General features: G+C 47.7%; 1 protein-coding gene across 1 annotated transcript in view; it reads left to right on the forward strand.

Moving 5' to 3' along the window:
* The window catches only part of LOC129706635 (somatostatin receptor type 5-like), a 12,718-nt gene extending 2,811 nt beyond the window's left edge, over positions 1–9,907 (forward strand). Inside the window, exon 2 of the mRNA XM_055651007.1 lies at positions 8,733–9,907. Within this exon, the coding sequence (XP_055506982.1) occupies positions 8,797–9,897 (1,101 nt within the window). The 5' untranslated portion in view covers positions 8,733–8,796 and the 3' untranslated portion in view covers positions 9,898–9,907. The remainder of the gene's footprint in view (positions 1–8,732) is intronic.
* Positions 9,908–21,479: the final 11,572 nt, after the last annotated feature.

Here is a 21,479-nt window from a genome sequence, read left to right on the forward strand (position 1 = left end):
TCATATTGAATGGCGGTGCAGGCTCGAAGGGCCGAATGGCCTACTCCTGCATCTATTTTCTATGTTTCTATGTTTAATCTAGAAGACATTTGGACAGGTTAGTGGATGGGAAAGGTTCAGGGGCAAAATGGAACCAGATTGGATGGGGCATCTTGGTCGGCATGGATCAGATGGGCCGAAGGGCCTGTGTCTGTGCTGTTTGACTCTCTGGTTCAACTCAAGACCAGTACCTTGTCATGTGAAACTTCTTTCAGTTGGCACCGAGTGTCAGTTTTAAAGATCCATTACTAAGATTTAAGTGCAAAGAATCGAAGACGGCCAACACAGAATGCTGGAGTAGGCAGGCAGCATCTCTGGAGAGAAGGAATTCCTTCTGAGCTGGGGAACTCCCGCTGAGTTGCTGCAGCGTTTTGTGTCTATCTTTGGTTTAAACCAGCATCTGCAGTTGGTTCCTCCACAAAGAATCAAGGCAGGTCCTCTAGTATGGAACGGCACGGGAGATGTTAACCTGATTCCACAACCAGATGTGAATATCTCTGGTAGACAAAAATGCTGGAGAAACTCAGCGGGGCTCAGCAGCAGCATCTATGGAGCGAAGGAAATAGGCAACGTTTCGGGCCGAAACCCTTGGGTTTCGGCCCGAAACGTTGCCTATTTCCAATTGCCTTTTTCCTTCGCTCCATAGATGCTGCTGCATCCGCTGAGTTTCTCCAGCACTTTTGTCTACCTTAATTTAGTTTAGTTTAGTTAAGCTAAGTTAAATTAAGTTTAGTCCAGAACCAGGGGCCACAGTTTAAGAATAAGGGGTAAGCCATTTTGTTACCTATTTCCCTTCGGGTTTCGGGCCGAAACGTTGCCTATTTCCTTCGCTCCACAGATGCTGCTGCACCCGCTGAGTTTCTCCAGCTTTTTTGTGTACCTTCGATTTTCCAGCATCTGCAGTTCCTTCTTAAACACTGTAAAAAAATCTCTGTTTGGCTCATTCATCCCTGAATCAACATTACTCTGATACATTATAGATCTTGTTGGCTCTGCGGGGGATCGCAGTGTACAAATTGGCTGCACATGTTAACTAGTAACCACACTCACCGATGTACTCCTGCTCCTTCTGTCGTGTGTCTTTAAGACCTGCAGCTCCGTTGAGACGAGCCAGGCCAACGTATATCATCGTCCAGATCAAACAGACCTCGTTCACCTTTGGGTGGCCCGTGTTTGGGGCAACTGGTGACCATGTGCTCCCCTGTCTGTGTCGGGGACCCCACACTCACAGGAGGCACTCGCTGTCCACGAGGCCTCACCCCTTCATCATAGAACCATAGAAAATAGGTGCAGGAGTAGAGGCCATTCGGCCCTTCGAGCCTGCACCGCCATTCGAGATGATCATGGCTCATCATCCAACTCAGTATCCCATCCCTGCCTTCTCTCCATACCCCCTGATCCATTTAGCCACATCTAACTCCCTCTTACCCTCACACGCCTACAACAGTGTGGGGTCCCCAAGTCCAGAACTAGGGGTCACAGTTTAAGGATAAGAGGGAAGACTTTTAGGACCGAGATGAGGAAAACTTTTTTTCACACAGAGTGGTGAATCTGTGGAATTCTCTGCCACAGAAGTTAGTTGAGCCCACAGTTAATTGGCTATATTTAAGAGGGAGTTAGATGTGGGCCTTGTGGCTAAAGGGATCAGGGGGTATGGAGAGAAGGCAGGGATGGGATACTGAGTTGGATGATCAGCCATGATCATATTGAATGGCGGTGCAGGCTCGAAGGGCCGAATGGCCTCTACTCCTGCACCTATTTTCTATGCTTCTATGTGCCTTAGTGTATGGGTGATCTATGGTCGGCATGGACTCGGCGGGCCGAAGGGCCTGTTTCCGTGCTATCTCTTCCAATGGGAAAGAAACGCATGACTCACTGAATGGTCTTTGTGCTTTTTGTGCTGTCGGTCCCCATTAAACTTGCCACAGAAAGTTAACTTTGCTTTTTGACATCATGCACTTGATTTTTTTTATTGCCAAATGTTTTCATTATTTGTCTCTGTGACCCAGAAATACAACAACTGGATGAAACTAACTCACTCACCCGCTTAGTAAATATTTAACAGATGATAATAAATCTGCATTTAGTTTATATTTTTCTCCTTTCTGGCTCTTACATAGAAACATAGAAAATAGGTGCAGGAGTAGGCCATTCGGCCCTTCGAGCCTGCACCGACATTCAATATGATCATGGCTGATCATCCAACTCAGTATCCCATCCCTGCCTTCTCTCCATACCCCCTGATCCCTTTAGCCACAAGGGCCACATCTAACCCTCTTAAATATAGCCAATGAACTGGCCTCGACTACCCTCTGCGGCAGAGAGTTCCAGAGATTCACCACTCTCTGTGTGAAAAAAGTTCTTCTCATCTCGGTTTTAAAGGATTTCCCCCTTATCCTTAAGCTGTGACCCCTTGTCCTGGACTTCCCCAACATCGGGAGCAATCTTCCTGCATCTAGCCTGTCCAACCCTTAAGAATGTTGTAAGTTTCTATAAGATCCGCCCTCAATCTTCTAAATTCTAGCGAGTACAAGCCGAGTCTATCCAGTCTTTCTTCATATGAAAGTCCTGCCATCCCAGGAATCAGTCTGGTGAACCTTCTCTGTACTCCCTCTATGGCAAGAATGTCTTTCCTCAGATTTGGAGACCAAAACTGTACGCAATACTCCAGGTGTGGTCTCTCCAAGACCCTGTACAAGACCTCTTTACTTTCCTTGTTTCTAAAATCAATCTTCCTTTTCCTCCCTCCGATTCTTTTTCTGACTTTGTTCTAGTAACTCTCTGTAACATTGCTGTGTGTGCGTGTGTGTGTTTGTGTGTGTGTTTTTGTTTGTGTGTGTGTGTGTGTGTGTGTGTTTTTTTTTGTGTGTGTGTGTGTGTGTGTGTGTGTGTGTGTGTGTGTGTGTTTTTGTGTGTGTGTGTGTGTGTGTGTGTGTGTGTTTGTTTTTCTGTGTTTGTGTGTGTGTGTGTGTGTGTGTGTGTGTGTGTGTGTGTGTGTGTGTGTGTGTTTCTGTGTGTGTGTGTGTGTTTTTTTGTGTGTGTGTGTGTGTGTTTTTCTGTGTGTGTGTGTGTGTGTGTCCCTCCCCTCATCAATCGTTCCACATCTCCAAAGCCTTACCACGCGTTTATGACTGGTGCCAAATTAATTTCCCTCCTGGGAAAAATAAAGTCGTATCGTAGTGTATGGGTCAGCATGCACTCGGCAGGCCGAAGGGCCTGTTTCCGTGCAGTATCTCTAAACAATACTAATCTAAATCAAAGCCAATATCTCCACCGATGTCTAACTAGCTAGCAACAATCGAAGATTTTGTCATTTTGATTTCATTGTGGGATGTTTTGTAATATCAGTAAGCAACGATGCAATACTTTACAATATATATTAATGATTTGGATGAAGGGATTAAAGACAACATTAGCAAATTTGCTGATGACACAAAGCTGGGTGGCAGTGTTAACTGTGAGGAGGATGCTATGAGAATGCAGGGTGACTTGTACAGGTTGGGTGAGTGGGCAGATGCATGGCAGATGCAGTCTAATGTGGATAAATGTGAGGTTATCCACTTTGGTGGCAAAGACAGGAAGGCAGATTATTATCTGAATGGTGTCAAGTTGGGAAAAGGGGAAGTACAACGGGATCTGGGGGGTCCTTGTTCATCAGTCACCGAAAGTAAGCATGCAGGTACAGCAGGCAATGAAGAAGGCGAATGGCATGTTGGCCTTCATAACACGAGGAGTCGAATATAGGAGCAAAGAGGTAGTTCTGTAGTTGTACAGAGCCCTAGTGAGACCACACCTGGAGTATTGTGTGTAGTTTTGGTCTCCATATTTGAGGAAGGACATTCTTGCTATTGAGGGAGTGCAGCGTAGGTTTGCAAGGTTAATTCCCGGGATGGCGGGACTGTCATACGCTGAGAGAATGGAGTGGCTGGGCTTATACACTCTGGAGTTTAGAAGGATGAGAGGGAATCTCATTGAAACATATAAGATTATAAAGGGTTTGGACACGCTAGAGGTCAGGAAACATGTTCCCGATGTTGGGGGAGACCAGAACCAGGGGCCATAGTTGAAGAATAAGAGGTAAGCCATTTAGAACGGAGACGAGGAAAAACGTTTTCACACAGTTGTGAGTCTGTGGAATTCTCTGCCTCAGAGGGCGATGGAGGCTGCTTCTGTGGATGCTTTCAAGAGGGAGCTAGATAGGACTCTTCAGGATAGTGGAGTTAAGGGATATGGAGAGAAGGCAGGAGAAGGGTACTGATTGTGGATGATCAGCCTTGATCACATTGAATGGCGGTGCTGGCTTGAGGGGCCGAATGGCCTGCTCCTGCACCTATTGTCTATTGATTCAACGAAGGAGGGTCCCAACCCATAACGTTGCCCATCCATCCCCTCCCCAGTTGCAGTCCGACTGGTTTACTGAATGCAATCAGTATTAGAAGTCAGTATGTCTTGATTGGTGTGGGTGTCAGGGGTTATGGGGGGAAGGCAGGAGAATGGGGTTAGGAGGGAGAGATAGATCAGCCATGATTGAATGGTGGAGTGGACTTAATGGCCTAATTCTGCTCCTATCACTAATGTTCTCATGAGTATAAGTGGGATAATTTGGCATTGTCAACATTACTGCTGCTCTTGTAAGAACTTGAAGTTACTTTCAAAGATCAATGTTGTTCGAGGTTTTTAGATTTGGTTCCAAATATAAAATCCACTCATGAATTTTGCAACATCCACTGCACACTAGAAAATCATTACAACTTACAAAAGAGACAGATGACTGTGTAATCGGTATTTAAAATGACAAATGAACAAAAGGAAAGGAAGGTCTGATTAATGGACACCTTTCTGATAGTGATATTAACAGATTTGATATTCTCCTTTGTCTCAGGCTAGGATGTGGTTTGTAAAACCATGAGCATTTTCACTGGTCATATCGTTCCCAAAGGCCACAAGCGATAGGGGCAGAATTAGGCCATTCGGCCCATCAAGTCTACTCCGCCATACAATACACAATAGGTGCAGGAGGAGGCCATTCGGCCCTTTGAGCTAGCAGCGCCATTCACTGTGATCATCCACAATCAGTACCCCGTTCCTGCCTTCTCCCCATATCCCTGACTCCGCTATCTTTAAGAGCCCTATCTAGCTCTCTCTTGAAAGTATCCAGAGAACCGGCCTCCACCGCCCTCTGAGGCAGAGAATTCCACAGACTCACTACTCTGTGAGGGAAAAAGTGTCCATTCTAAATGGCTTACCCCTTATTCTTAAAGTGTGGCCCCTGGTTCTGGGCTCCCCCAACATTAGGGAACATGTTTCCTGCCTCTAGTGTGTCCAAACCCTAAATAATCTTATGTTTCAATAAGATTTTCTCTCATCCTTCTAAACTGCAGAGTATACAAGCCCAGCCGCTCCATTCTCTCAGCATATCATGGCTGATCTATCTCTCCATCCTAACCCCATTCTCCTGCCTTCCCCCCATTAGATGTGGCCCTTGTGGCTAAAGGGATCAGGTGGTATGGAGAGAAGGCAGGTACAGGATACTGAGTTGGATGATCAGCCATGATCATATTGAATGGCGGTGCAGGCTCGAAGGGCTGAATGGCCTCTACTCCTGCACCTATTGTCTATGTTTCTATGTTAACCCCTGACACCTGTACTAATCAGACTTGTCAGTACGGGAACGGGAGGAGTTAGCAACTGGGAAACCCATCAGGCTGTGGTGGGCCGAGTGCAGGCGTGGTGATATCCCTTCCCTTGTTTGAGAGGTGTCTCCTGCCCCTCGATGTCCAGCCAGCGGAGTGACCCTAGACTGTGGTCCTCCCCCACCGAGCCTTGGCGTTGGCTGCACCGAGCCTCAGCCTGGTGTCGGGTAGAAACAAGGAACTGCAGATGCTGGCTTACACAAAAGGACACAGAGTGCTGGAGTAACTCAGCGGGTCATGCAGCATCTGTGGAGAACATGGATAGGTGACGTTTCACAGAGTGCTGGAGTAACTCAGCGGGTCATGCAGCATCTGTGGAGAACATGGATAGGTGACGTTTCACAGAGTGCTGGAGTAACTCAGCGGGTCATGCAGCATCTGTGGAGAAAATGGAAATGTGACTCTTTGTGGTCTGAAGAAGGGTCCCGACCCGAAATGTCACCAATCCATATTCCCCAGAGATGCTTAAAAAGGAACTGTAGATGGTGGTTTAAACCAAAGATATCATCGTTACTTTTTTGCATATCGTTCATTAATTTGTTCCTTATCTCTCTCTCTGCACCATCGTCTTATGCCCCTGTCCCACTTGGGAAACCTGAACGGAAACCTCTGGAGACTTTGTGCCCCACCCAAGGTTTCCGTGAGGTTCCCGGAGGTTTTTGTCAGTCTCCCTACCTGCTTCCACTGCCTGCAACCTCCGGCAACCACCTGCAACCTCCGGGAACCGCACGGAAACCTTGGGTGGGGCGCAAAGTCTCCAGAGGTTTCCTTTCAGGTTTCCTAAGTGGGACGGGGGCACTACTCTCTCGTTTCCCTTTCCCCTGACTCTGTCTGAAGAAGGGTCTGGACCAGAAACGTCACCCATTGCTTCTATCCAGAGATGCTGCCTGTCCCGCTGAGTTGCTCCAGCATTTTGTGTCTATCTTTGACCTATTATAAGTCCTAATGGCTAGTTCCAGATCAGCATCTTTCACGAACAATCTTATCTGTTTGAGTCAAGGAACAGGGACAACACCATTCACTTCCTTGCGATTAGCTCTCAAGGTTCCCCTGTTATCTCCCCATTAATAACAGGTGGCCTTGCATGTTTCGAGCTCCAGGGAGACTGGCTGTAGATTCGCCCTGCTCGTACCTTGACCCAGCATCCTGTATGGATTGAATTAAACAAACATTAGGTTAACAATTAACAAATTGAAAATCGTTACACGTGGGCTTTTTTTGCCAGACGATCCTGATCACAAGCGATCTGTGTCTTCCGTCTACTGGTCCGTCGATCTTTATACAAATTAAAATATCAATCACGATTCTGAAGTCGTGAAGCAACCTCGGTTTGAGTGGCCGCTCATAGAAAGACTGTCCTGGACTTTTGTCGCCCAACGCCTCCGCTCGGTTCACAATAACCAACCCGGTGGCTCAGCACTTCAACTCCCCCTCCCATTCCCAATCCGACCTTTCTGTCCTGGGCCTCCTCCATGGCCAGAGTGAGTCCCACCGCAAATTGGAGGAGCAGAACCTCATATTCGCTTGGGTAGTTTACACCCCAGCAGTATGAACATTGACTTCTACAATTTCAGGTAGTCCCTGCTCTCTCCCTCCTTCCCCTCCCCTTCCCAGCTCCCTCAGTCCTCTGGCTCTGCATCGTCCTTTCTTCACCCCCCCACCCCTCCCCCCCACTCCAGTCTGAAGAAGGGTTTTGACCCGAAACATCGCCAATTGCCTTCGCTCCATAGATGCTGCCTCACCCGCTGAGTTTCTCCAGCACTTTTGTCTACCAAGTCTCACTCCCTCTTCTCCCCTGTCCCATGTGGTACAGAAGTGTGTAAACACACACCTCCAGATGCAGGGACAGTGTCTTCCCAGCTGTGACCAGACAACTGAACCATCCTATCACCAACTAGAGGGCGGTCCTGAGCTCCCTCGATGGAGATCCTCGGACTATCTGTAATTGGACTTTGCTGGACTTTACCTTGCACTAAACATTACTCCCTCTATCCTGTATCTGTACACTGTGGACAACATGATTGTAATCCTGTACGGCCTTTCCGCTGGCTGGATAGCACGCAACAAGAACAAGCTTTTCACTGTACCTCAGTAGACGTGACGATAGAAACATAGAAAATAGGCGCAGGAGGAGGCCATTCGGCCCTTCGAGCCAGCACCACCATTCAATATGATCATGGCTGATCGTCCCCTATCAATAACCCGTGCCTGCCTTCTCCCCATATCCCTTGACTCCACTAGCCCCTAGAGCTCTATCTAACTCTCTCTTAAATCCATCCAGTGACTTGGCCTCCACTGCCCTCTGTGGCAGGGAAATTCCACAAATTCACAACTCTCTGGGTGAAAAGGTTTTTTCTCACCTCAGTCTTAAATTACCTCCCCTTTATTCTAAGACTGTTTGTGGCCCCTGGTTCTAGACTCGCCCAACATTGGGAACATTTTTCCTGCATCTAGCCTGTCCAGTCCTTTTATAATTTTATATGTTTGTAAAAGATCCCATTCCTTCTCTCCTGAGATGCTGCCTGTCCTGCTGAGCTACTCCAGCATGTTGTGTCTACCTTCAATGTAAACCAGCATCTGCAGTTCCTTCCTGCACTTGAAACAAAATGATCTTAACAAAATTCTAACGGGGTACTGATTTGAGATGATCAGCCATGAATGGGGCGGTGCTGGCCCGACGGGTCGAATGGCCTTCTCCTCCACTTATTTTTCTACGTTTCTATGAAATCACAAAAGTTGTTCTGAATCTCGAGAGAAATTCACAACTCTCTGGGTGAAAAGGATTTTTCTCACCTCAGTCTTAAATGACCTCCCCTTTATTCTAAGACTGTGTGGCCCCTGGTTCTGGGATCGCCCAACATTGGAAACATTTTTCCTGCATCTAGCTTGTCCAGTCCTTGTATAATTTTATATGTTTTCTCACCTTAGTCTTAAATGACCTCCCCTTTATTCTAAGACCATGTGGAACCCTGAATAACACATTCTCAATTATTTTCCTAGGGTCTCATTGGGCATGAGGAGAGTCTCACGGAGAACGCCATCTTGAGGACCACAATACTCGGGGATGGAAACGCCAAAGATATCCGTGGACCCTCTGTGGGACCAAAGCATGGAGCACACGAACAAGACGTCTTTCGTCAACTCGTACGGCAACTGGACGGGTGGCGGCCTGTTCATGACCAGTGTCAGCACCATTGTACTTCCCGTGGTGTATTTCATCGTCTGCACCATCGGATTCAGCGGCAACACTCTGGTCATCTACGTGATCGTCCGTTACGCCAAGATGAAGACGGTGACCAATATCTACATCCTCAACCTGGCGGTAGCCGACGAGCTCTTCATGCTGGGACTGCCCTTCATCGCAGCGCAGAATGCCCTGAGCTACTGGCCCTTTGGTTCCATCATGTGCCGGCTGGTTTTCACCATCGACGGCATCAACCAGTTCACCAGCATCTTCTGCCTGACCGTGATGAGCGTGGACCGCTACCTGGCCGTGGTCCACCCCATCCGCTCCACCAAGTGGCGCCGGCCACAGATAGCCAAGATCATCAACGCAGCGGTGTGGGCCATCTCCATCGTGGTGGTCCTCCCCATCATCATCTACTCCGATCTCCAGATCACCATGAACACCTGTAACCTTGACTGGCCCGAACCCAAGGCAGCTTGGTCCGTGGCCTTCATCATATACACGACAGTCTTGGGGTTCTTTGCTCCTCTCTTGGTGATCTGCCTTTGTTACCTGATGATCATCATCAAGGTCAAGTCGTCCGGCGTGCGTGTTGGGTCGACCAAGAGGAGGAAGTGCGAGAAGAAAGCCACCAGGATGGTAGTCATCATCGTGGCCGTCTTTGTCATCTGCTGGCTTCCCTTCTACATCCTGAATATCATCAACATCATCACCACGCTGCCCGAGGACCCGCTGTGCATGGGGATCTACTTCTCCATGGTCATCCTGTCCTACGCCAACAGTTGCGCCAACCCCATCCTCTACTGCTTCCTGTCGGACAACTTCAAGAAGAGTTTCCAGAAGGTCCTGTGCTCCTGCAAGTCCAATGGGATCGAGGACGTGAACGAGCAGAGGCAGGAGAAGAGTCGCTTCCCCGACACGTGCACCACCCAGAAGTTGGCCGAGCACAACGGCTGCATGCAGACCAGTCAGGTTTAAACCCCGTCAACTCCTTCAACTCCTTGCCACCGAGCCCGAGCTGCCGACAACCAAGTCAGTGGATACAGGTGCTCCACGATTTACGATGCTTCCACCTACAACGCCTCGACCCTACGATGGGCAAACGAGCGGCAGCGGCAGTGGCGGCGAGCCGCACGTCACTCGCGGTCGCGTGATATTTCCGGTTTACGGTGGGACTATGGGAACGTGACCCCATCGTAGGTCGAGGAGCTCCTGTATTTGTAGGGCAGAGGTACACACATTCTTGATTCGAACGGGTGTCAAGGGTTCTTGGGGGAAGGCAGGAAAATGGGGTTCGGAGGCAGAGACCAGCCAGGGTTGAATGGGGGGAGTGGACACGATGGGCCGATTGGCCAAATTCTACTCCTACAACTTGTGAACTTGTAAGAGCGGACTCCCACGTACACTGAGGGCTGGCAAATCTCTCTTCAACACAAGTGCTGGCTGAGCATGCTCAAAGGTTAGTCTCACCAGCCAGAGCCTTCTCCGGAGCAGCTTGGAGCACTAACCCTCCGCAAACGCTGGTGGTCTTTAATGTTTATTTAAGATGTGTACGTGTGTGCACGTGTGTGCACGTGTGTGTACGTGTGCGCACGTGTGTACGCGTGTGTGCATGTGCACGTGTGTGTGCGTGTGTGTACGCGTGTGCGTGTGTGCACGTTCGCGTGTGTGCGCGCATGTGTACGTGTGTGCACGTGTACGCGTGTGTGCGCGTATGTGCGCACGTGTGCATGTGTGTGCACGTTTGCGTGTGTGCGCACGTGTGTGTACGCGTGTGTGCATGTATGTGCACGTTTGCGTATGTGCGCACGTGTGTGTGTGCGTGTGTGCATGTATGTGCACGTGCGTGTGTGTGTGTACGTGTGTGCCTGTGTGCTGTTATTACTATGTGTGCATGATCTTCAAGGGTCTGTGGAACATGTACATGTGTACACCAGGCACCTGATACATTTCCCACGTCAAGTAAATACTTCTTTGTTCACTCGGCTCCCTTCCCGTCTTTGAAGAAATTATCGGCTTTACATTGGAACCTCTGGGTCTTAAAACAAAATAATTCGAGTGCCACAGCCAATAGATTCAATGCCAACCTCGGGTGCTATCTATGTGGAGTCTGCATGTTTTGGGTTTCCACCAAGTGCGAAGGTTCCCTCCCAAGTTTAGAGGGTGTCAGTCAGAAAGAGAGGAGGACTGACTTGGAATTACTTTCTCTGGAACGCCAGAGCTGGAGGGGAGACCTGATAGAAGGTGATTACATAGACACACACACGTGTACATAGGCACACACACACACACACATACACACGTGTACACAGGCACACACACACACACACGTGTACATAGGCACACACACACACACACACATACACACGTGTACACAGGCATGCACACACACACACACACGTGTACATAGGCACACACACACACACGTGTACACAGGCACACACACACACGTGTACACAGGCACGCACGCACACACACACACACACACGTGTACATAGGCACACACACACACACGTGTACATAGGCACACACACACACACACACATACACACGTGTACACAGGCATGCACACACACATACACGTGTACATAGGCACACACACACACACGTGTACACAGGCACACACACACACGTGTACACAGGCACACACACACACACGTGTACACAGGCACGCACACACACTTGTACACAGGCACGCACACACGTGTACATAGGCACACACACACACACACACATGTACACAGGCACGCACACACACACATACACATACACACACACACGTGTACACACGCACACATACACACTTGTACACAGGCACGCACACACACACACATACACACGTGTACACAGGCACGCACACACTTGTACACAGGCACGCACACACACACGTGTACACAGGCACACACACATACTTGTACACAGGCACACACACATGTACAGACGCACACACACTCGTGCACACGCACACATGTGCACACACACACGTGTATGCACGCACACGCACACACACCTACACGCACACACATACATGCACACACACACGTACACACACACACATACATGCACACACACACGCGCGCAGAGAATTAACGCTGAATATAAATATTGCAGCTTACCATGCGTGGCCACCTGCAACACTGCGTTACACGCCAGTAGGTTCCTGTCTGCAGGGTCACTCACTATTGCTGCATGGCAGCCCCATGATAATGTGTGTGACGTGGAGGGAATGGAATGCACCGTCCCGGCCCAGACCCAGACACCGGACCACACGCTGAGACTCCAAAAAATGGTAGCGCAGAAATAGATGATAATAAAAAACTAATCATTGCTTTTCATTTCACAGACCAGAAACCGAGTGTGAAAAGTGTCAGATCATTACAGCCAATATTGGAGCAAATGTTATCTTTTTTTAATAATCCTTTGGTGAAATATCTGTGAGATGTTGCATTTACATCTCGTGCTGTAAGAATACGTTCCATTCGTCTGAGTTCTGGAGCCTGATATCAAGGGACAGTCACGTTGAAGGTTGTCTATTTTATGTTCATAAGTTGATATTCATTAGTGATAGAAGCAGAATGAGGCCATTCGGCCCATCAAGTCTACTCCTGCCATTCAATCATGGCTGATCTATCTCCCCCTCCTAACCCCATTCTCCTGCCTTCTCCCCATAACCCCCGACACCCAAACTAATCAAGAATGTATCTATCTCTGCCTTAATATTATTCAGTGACTTGGCCTCCACGGCCTTCTGTGGCAATGAATTCCACAGATTCACCACCCTCTGACTAAAGAAATTCCTCCCCATCTCCTTCCTCCAGGAACGTCCTCTTATTCTGAGGCTGTGACCTCTGGTTCTAGGATCTCCCACTAGTGGAAACATCCTCTCCACGTCCACTCTATCCAAGCCTTTCACTATTCGGCAAGTTTCAATGAGGTCCCCTCCTCATCCTTCTAAACTCCAGCGAGTACAAGCCCAGTGACGCTCGTCGTATGTTAACCCACTCGTTGCTGGAGCATCATCTCTGGAGAGCATGGATGGGTGACGGTTTGGATTGGGACCCCAGGTATCCTATGTCCTGCTGCCATTCCAGCAACTTGGAAAAACCTGGGATCAATCCCACTCTTGGGATGGTTGGAGGGAATGCCTTTTTAGGTGTTCTGAACAATACACAATACAATACAATACAATTTATTTGTCATTTGAACCCCATTGAGGTTCAAACGAAATGTTGTTTCTACAGTCATACACACAAGAAAAAGACCCAAGACACAACACAATTTATACAGACATCCATCACAGCGCATCTCCTCCTCGCTGTGATGGAAGGCAAAGACTTATCTCTCCCCTGCACTTCCCATTCCCCTCCCGATGTCAGAGTCAGAGTCAAAGCCCCCGGCGGGCGATGGCAATTGTCCCGCGGCCATTAACGCCGCGCCGGGTGATGCAAGGCCACGCTCCGGGTCTTGTTGTTGGAGCCCCCGGCGGGCGCTAGCAAAGTCCCGCAGCCGTTCCAAGCCGCGCGGGGCGATGATGTAAGGCCCCGCTCCAGGTAATCTTCAACCCCGCAACTCGGGCGGGTGAAGTCGCCGTTGCGGAAGCCCCGAAAAGCGGTCTCCCAGCAGGGACCCGTGGGCTCCCGGTGTCACTGTCCACCAGACCTGCGGTTGGAGCCTCCGAATCTCCGGGGTCGGGTCGCAGCAGCGCGCCACCACCGCTCCTCCCGCTCCGGACTCGGCCAGCTCCGCGATGGTGAGTAAGTCCGCAGGCTCCGGGACTGGAGCCCCAGGTCGTTCCTGCTGGAGGCCGCTCCACGTTGCAGCCCCAACGACAACGGAGACCCGACAAGGAAAAGGTCGGGTTCTCCGTAAAGGGGAAAGATTTTAAAAGTTTCCCCCCCCCCCCCCCACACACATACACACACATACACACACACATACACGTCAAAAAAAATAAAAACTACATTGAAACAAGACAAAAAATAATAAAAAGACAGACGGACTGCAGAGGCCGCTGCCACGTGAGTTGCGCCGCCCACTGGATGAAGAGTCCCAACCCGGAACATCACCCATCCCTGTTCTCCAGAGATGCTGCCTGATCCCCGTGAGATACTCCAACACTTTGTGTCCATCTAATGGTAATCAGTTCAGTTTATTGTCCCGCGTACCCAGGTGCAGGGAAAAGCTAACCAGTCAGCGGAAAGACAATACATGATTACAATCGACCCATTTACAGTTGCGTGTACAGACACATGATGAGGGAATAACGTTTAGTGCAAGGTAAAGACAGCAAAGTCCGATCAAGGATAATCCAAGGGTCACCAATGAGGTTGATAGTATTTCAGGACTGCTCTCTAGCTGTGGTAGGGTGGTTCAGTTGCCTGATCGTAGCTGGGAATAGCACAGTTGGTGTCAGAAATGGTGCTGTTGGAGTCGAGGTTTAAGTGTGGAGTGATTGTAATGAATGATTACAGATCTTCATCTGGGACCAGCAGACAGAGTCACCTGGCCTCAGCACCATCTTGCCTCTATAGCCCATTATATAGTGGCTTTGCACAACTGGTGGAGGTGCTGCCTTGCAACGCCCGACATCTGACCACGGGTGCTGTCTGTACGGAGTTTGCACGTTCTCCCCGTGACCTGCGTGGGTTTTCTCCGGGATCTCCGGTTTCCTCCCGCATTCCAAAGGCGTTGCGGTTTGTAGCTTAATTGCCTTGGCACAAATGTAAATTGTCCCTAGTGTGTGTGTGTGTGTAGGATAGTGTTTGTGTGTGACGGTCGCTGGTGGGCATGGTCTCGATGGGCCGAATGGCCCGTTTCCCCCGCTGCATCTCGAAGCTAAAACTAAAAGTGTTCTGACGAGGTGAAATACGAGTCTGGATGACCCGTGAATCATTAGACATGTACCTGTCCCACTTTGGCGATTTTTGTAGGCAACTAGTTTGTCGCCACATGTTCGCTGGCGGTCGCCGTGAGTCGTCTCCTCAGCCGCGCAAAAAGCCGTAACGTCTTTCTGGTCGGCGCTAAATTTTCGACGTTGAAAAAAATTTCGGTGACAGCGTGTTTGACGCCAATGAGCGTAGCTGGACTTCTCCTTTCGTAGGTTGTCACCAGGATGACGTTAGTTGTCGCTGGTTTCTCGGTGACCTGCTACGACTATGGCAGTCGCCTAAAAAATCGCCAAGTGGGACATGCCCATTAGGAATGATGTTCTTCTTTCTGGAAGAATTGCTATTAAAGGCCTTAGGCTTAAGTTTATTGTTGTCTTGTGTACAGAGGTACAGTGAAAAGCTTTTCTTTGCGTGCTATCCAATCAGATCAGATGATGGTAAGGAATTCCCTGTTCCAATCCCATGAGATTCAATCGTAACAATAGCCAAGCGATGTGTGAAGGACAATTGAAAACAAATGGAAAATAATATACAGCAGCAAATTGGTCCTGCACTCATCATGAGGTCTTATGCTAAAGTCCACAAGAGTCTTAGAGCGCCAGAGACCCAGGTTCAATCCTGGCTACGGGTGCTGCCTGTACGGAGTTTGCACGCTCTCCCCGTGACCTGCGTGGGTTTTCTCCGGATGCTCCGGTTTTCCTCCCACACTCCAAAGTCGTACAGGTTTGTAGGTTAATTGGCTTGGTGTAAATGTAAATTGTCCCCAGTGTGTGTGTGTAGGATAGTGTTAATGTGCAGGGATCGCTGGTCGGCGCGGACTCGGTGGGCCGAAGGGCCTGTTTCCGCGCTGTAACTCTAAACTAAATTACGGATAACTTATCCAGTTCCAAATCCAGGTCCATGTGTCCATGTAACAAGTTATAGAAACCATAGATTGAAGACTGATTGCTTAGATGGGGCATCTTGACCAGCATGGACGAGTTGGGCCGAAGGGCCTGTTTCCGTGCTGTCTGACTCCACGACTAATCTGATTTACTGTTTCACAAACTTTGCACTTTTGAGCCCCAAAATATTAATGTATATAGAAAGTTTTGATTTTATTGCAAAAGGACTGTGCAGTTATGAAATGGTATGAAAATAATTCTGTATTTTTGCTTATGATATATATATAGATATATATATGCAGTCATTGAATGAATCTTTGGCTTCAATGCAGCTTCACATATGTGTGTGTAAAAATGAATTCAAAATTTATTTTCAAAGAATGTAAAGATAAGAGTTTAGGCTGTGATTCAGCTGCGTGTGTGTGTGTGTGTTAAATGGTACGGGTGTGGGGGCAAAGGTTTAGCAGGGGATTTGCTTAGGTACGCTAGAGGAATTAACCTTGGGAGATTGGCTCTGAATAGGGGCTGGAAGAACAGCCGCCTACCAAACAACACGAGGCGCAGCGGTAGAGTTGCTGCCTCACAGCGCCAGAGACCCGGGTTCGATCCCGACTACGGGCGCTGTCTGTACGGAGTTTGCACGATCCCCCCCCTGACCCGTGTGGGTTTTCTCCGAGGTCTTCGGTTTCCTTCCCTCACTCCAAAGACGAAGTGGTTTACAGGCTAATTGGTTTGGTATGAATGTAAAATTGTCCCTGGTGTGTTTAGAATAATGTTAGCGTGCGGGGATCGCTGGTCGGCACGGACTCGGTGGGCCGAAGGGCCTGTTTCCGCGCTGTATCTCTGAACTGAACTAATCTAAATATACCAGGAAGGTACCCACAGATTAGGCTAGCATTCAAAGATATACCCCCTCCCTGAAGCCATTTAATACACATATTTAATGTCCAACAGCCAGAATACCCTTTCAATGTAGTTTGGTGCAATGGAAAAAATATGTAGAAAGGAAACTCTGTACATAGTTGAACGATGATATCACATTATGTGGCACTTTAATTTCAAGTTACTATTTTCACGAAGAAATGACTATTTTTTTTCAAATCTTAAATTCAGGGTTGCTGTATTTTTAGACAATAATGAAGAGGAATAAAAATGAAATGCAGTTAGAAGATTCACTGCGACTGCACTGAATATATAGTTTGTTACAAATGTGAAATTAAAAATTAAATTCCCTTGAAGAAAAGAAAGTTATATTTGTCCAGGTGGATAAGCCCAAGGTGAGATTGGTGAAGAGTATCAAATGTTTAACCTAATACAAAATATTCAGTTCATTCAAAATATTATCCATATTGTGTTTTGAGCGCAAAGCTGGAATGTGTTAATGATAACTGTGAAAAGTACTTAATGTCAATGTCGTTAGAAAATGCCAAATCAAACTGCTTTCATTATTTTTCTGTTTTCGACATGGTTGACTGTGACATGGAAACCTACACAAAAGATTATTTCAGGATTGAAGATAAAATAAATTGATTTAACGGTAATGTCTTGTTATTTATGTATGGAATCAAATGTTAAGGGATTAAAATAAATGTCTTTCCCTCAAACATTGCCGAATCATTTATTTGCCTCGCACTGTTTCAAACAGGTGTATAAAAATTATGAGGGGAATAGATCAGGTAGATGCACAGATGCACAGAGTCTCTTGCCCTGTGTAGGGGAATCGAGGACCAGAGGATACATGTTTAAGGTGAAGGGGGGAAAAGATTTAATAGGAATCCGAGGGGTGACTTTTTCACACAAAGGGTGGTGGATGAATGGAATCTCTTGCCCAGAGTAGGGGAATCGAGGACCAGAGGACACAGGTTTAAGGTGAAGGGGGAAAAGATTTAATAGGGGTAATCTGAGGGGTGACTTTTTCACACAAAGGGTGGTTGGTGGGTGTATGGAACGAGCTGCAAGAGGAGGTAGTTGAGGCTGGGACTATCCCAATGTTTAAGAAACAGTTAGACAGGTCCATGGATAGGACTGGTTTGGAGGGATATAGACCAAAGGCGGGCAGGTGGGACTAGTGTAGATGGGACATGTTGGCCGGTGTGGGCAAGTTGGGCCGAAGGGCCTGTTTCCACACTGTATCACTCTGTGAGTCTATGACTGACTCTATTAAGGTTGGTGTTCCTTGTTCAACACACACACACACACATCTTTTCAAATGACATTTAAAGCAACAATAAAAATAGAAAACTGGAGTAACTCAGCGGGTCAGACAGCATCTCTGGCGAAAAGGAGTCGGTGGTGTTTCGGGTCGAGACCCTTCTTCAGACTGAGAGTCGGACTCTAAGCTTCCCCCCAGTCTAGTGTCAGTAAAAACACTGAACCAAGCACTTGAATCAACTAAATTTTATTTTACCAAAAGCGCATCACAGTTCAACTACTGTACCTATCCCACCGCGGGTTTGATCCTCGTGTCTGCCTATTCAACCCCTCTAGGCCTCTCTCAGACAGAGACACTGCAGAAGTTCACGCAGTCCAAAGCGCTCTCCCAGAAGATCGACTCTGAGCCTCGTGATCGCGGACTTTTGTATGTCCCTGGACCTCGTGGGGCTGAACCACATGGGGGTGGTCTCTTAATAACCCAATTACAGATATCGATTAACCCCATACATAACAGGCATTCCCCTAACCCAATGAGACAACAGTTCAATACATTGTATTCAAAACGGACTTCGAGAGGAAATATTTACCCTGATTTACAGAAAATCCAGATAAGGCTCAACACCTCATCCAATCAACACTTGGCAAAGTCAGACTCTGCAACATTATTTACAATTATTTACAAGGTGTATGTCTGGTTTGCAGCCATCCAATCCATTCTATGCATTTTGCACCTAATTGACAGGGTTTGCAGGTATTCCCATTCTTTGCTTGCAAATTGTATCTGAACTCCAGACACTCTGGCACCTCTTTGCATCTTGTCCCAGCTCTGCAGAGAGCAATTCCAAATTGACCAAATCTCCCAGCAACGTTTCCCCTGAAGCGTTACCCCATTTTGAAGTCCTAGCTGTTCCAATTTCACCAGGATTAACAGGGGGAGAGGGAAACGAGAGAAGGTGATGTGGAGAAAGCAGAAACAGGGTACTGATACTGGATGATCAGCCATGATCATTTTGAATGGCGGTGCTGGCACGAAGAGGATTACTCCTGCACCTATTTTCTATGTTTCTATGCTGCCTGACCCGCTGAGTTACTCCCGCACTTTGTGTCTATCTTGTGGTGTTATGTCGGACTTGAGACAAGAAGGCTAACGTTGAGAGAGTCAAGAGTCCGTAATTGTCGTATGTACTGGCAACAGAACGATGAAACTCCCACTTGTTGCAGCTTAACATCTGCACCGATATAATATAGAAAAAAATGCAATGAATTTAAAAAACATAACACTGTGAGCAAATCTGGGCCCAATATCTGAGAATGGATGTGGCTCTGGAGAGGGTCCAGAGCGGGTTTACAAGAATGATTCCAAGGTTAGCATATAATACAGTTGAAGAATACAGTTGAACAGAGGGATCTAGCAATAACCGTGCATAGTTCCTTGAAGGTGGAATCTCATGTAGATAGGGTGGTAAAGAAAGCTTTTGGTATGCTAGCCTTTATAAATCAGAGCATTGAGTATAGAAGCTGGGATGTAACGTTAAAATTGTACAAGGCATTGGTGAGACCAAATCTGGAGTATGGTGGACAATTTTGGTCGCCCAATTATAGGAAGGATGTCAACAAAATAGAGAGAGTACAGAGGAGATTTACTAGAATGTTGCCTGGGTTTCAGCAACTAAGTTACAGAGAAAGGTTGAATAAGCTAGGTCTTTATTCTTTGTAGCGCTGAAGGTTAAGGGGGGACTTGATAGAGGTCTTTAAAATGATGAGAGGGATAGACAGAGTTGACATGGATAAGCTTTTCCCTTTGAGAATAGGGAAGATTCAAACAAGAGGACATGACTTCAGAATTAAGGGACAGAAGTTTAGGGGTAACATGAGGGGGAACTTCTTTACTCAGAGAGTGGTAGCGGTGTGGAATGAGCTTCCAGTGGAAGTGGTGGCGGCAAGTTCGTTGGTATCATTTAAAAATAAATTGGATAGGCATATGGATGAGAAGGGAATGGAGGGTTATGGTATGAGTGCAGGCAGGTGGGACTAAGGGAAAAAAGTTGTCGGCACGGACTTGTAGGGCCGAGATGGCCTGTTTCCGTGCTGTAATTGTTATATGGTTATAATGAGCTTTTGACGATACTGGACCTGTACTCGCTGGAGTTTAGAAAGTTGAGGGGGGACCTCATTGAAACGTACAGAATAGTGAAAGGCTTGGATAGAGTGGATGTGGAGAGGATGTTTCCACTGGTGGGAAATTCTAGGACCAGAGGTCACGGTCTCGGAATTAAAGGGCGCTCTTTCAGAAAGGAGGCGAGGAGAAACTTGTTTAGTCAGAGGGTGGTGAATCTGTGGAACTCATTGCCAGAGAGGGCTGTGGAGGCCAAGTCAGTGGCAGAGATAGACAAATTCTTGATTGGACTGGGTGTCAAGGGTTATGGGGAGAAGGCAGGAAAATGAGATTAGGAGGCAGAGGTCAGCCATGATTGAATGGCGGAGAGGACACGATGGGCCGAATGGCCTAATTCTACTCCTATAACCTGTGAACGTGTGAATAGACAATAGGTGCCGGAGTAGGCCATTCGGCCCTTCGAGCCAGCACCGCCATTCAATGTGATCATGGCTGACCATCCCCAATCAGTACCCCCCGTTCCTGCCTTGTTCCCATATCCCCTGACTCCACTATCTTTAAGATAGTGATTATAATAGTGCACTAACCAAAGTCCTTAATGCTACCAACATAGTAACGGTGAAACAGGCACATTGAATTCTCCAATTTAGGTAATAATAATAATAATGGATGGGATTTATATAGCGCCTTTTCTAGATACTCAAGGCGCTTTACATCGCATTATTCATTCACTCTCATCGGAAGGCCTCCACACTCGGTGGTGGTGAGCTACTTCTGTAGCCACAGCTGCCCTGGGGCAGACAGACGGAAGCGTGGCTGCTAATCTGCGCCTACGGCCCCTCCGACCACCACCAATCACTCACACACATTCACACACAGGCAAAGGTGGGTGAAGTGTCTTGCCCAAGGACACAACGACAGTATGCACTCCAAGCGGGATTCGAACCGGCTACCTTCCAGTCGCCAGCCGAACACTTAGCCCATTGTGCCATCTGTCGTCCGCAAGGTAGGTACATAACCTTCTCCTTCGTCTCCCAAACAAACCCTTCTTTTCTGCCTACAGACAATCATATCCACCCATCCCCACATGCTCATCGGAAGGCCTCTAAAACACCACGATCATGTCCAGTTCAACTTTAATTTTCTCCCTTAGCTTTCCAAGATTGGATACATAATGGTATGTATCGTTCTGTAGATTCGTGGGAGATTTCCCAATGCCCAGTTGTAATTCCAGCAAGTTGGAATCACATGGGGTCCATCCCATTTCTGGGAGTTAACTTTTGTTTAGTTCAGCTTATTGTCACATGTACCGAGGTGCAGTGAAAGCTTTTGTTGCGTGCTAACCAGTCAGTGGAAAGACAATACATTGATTACAATCGAGCCGTCCACAGTGGAAGCCATAGGGAATAATGTTTAGTGCAAGAAAAAGTTTGATTAAAGATAGCCCAATGGTCTCCAATGAGCTAGATAGTAGATCAGGATCACTCTCTAGTTGTTGGTAGGATGGTTCAGTTGCCT

This window comes from Leucoraja erinacea, chromosome 20 (assembly GCF_028641065.1).
Source record: "Leucoraja erinacea ecotype New England chromosome 20, Leri_hhj_1, whole genome shotgun sequence".
Lineage (NCBI taxonomy): Eukaryota > Metazoa > Chordata > Chondrichthyes > Rajiformes > Rajidae > Leucoraja > Leucoraja erinaceus.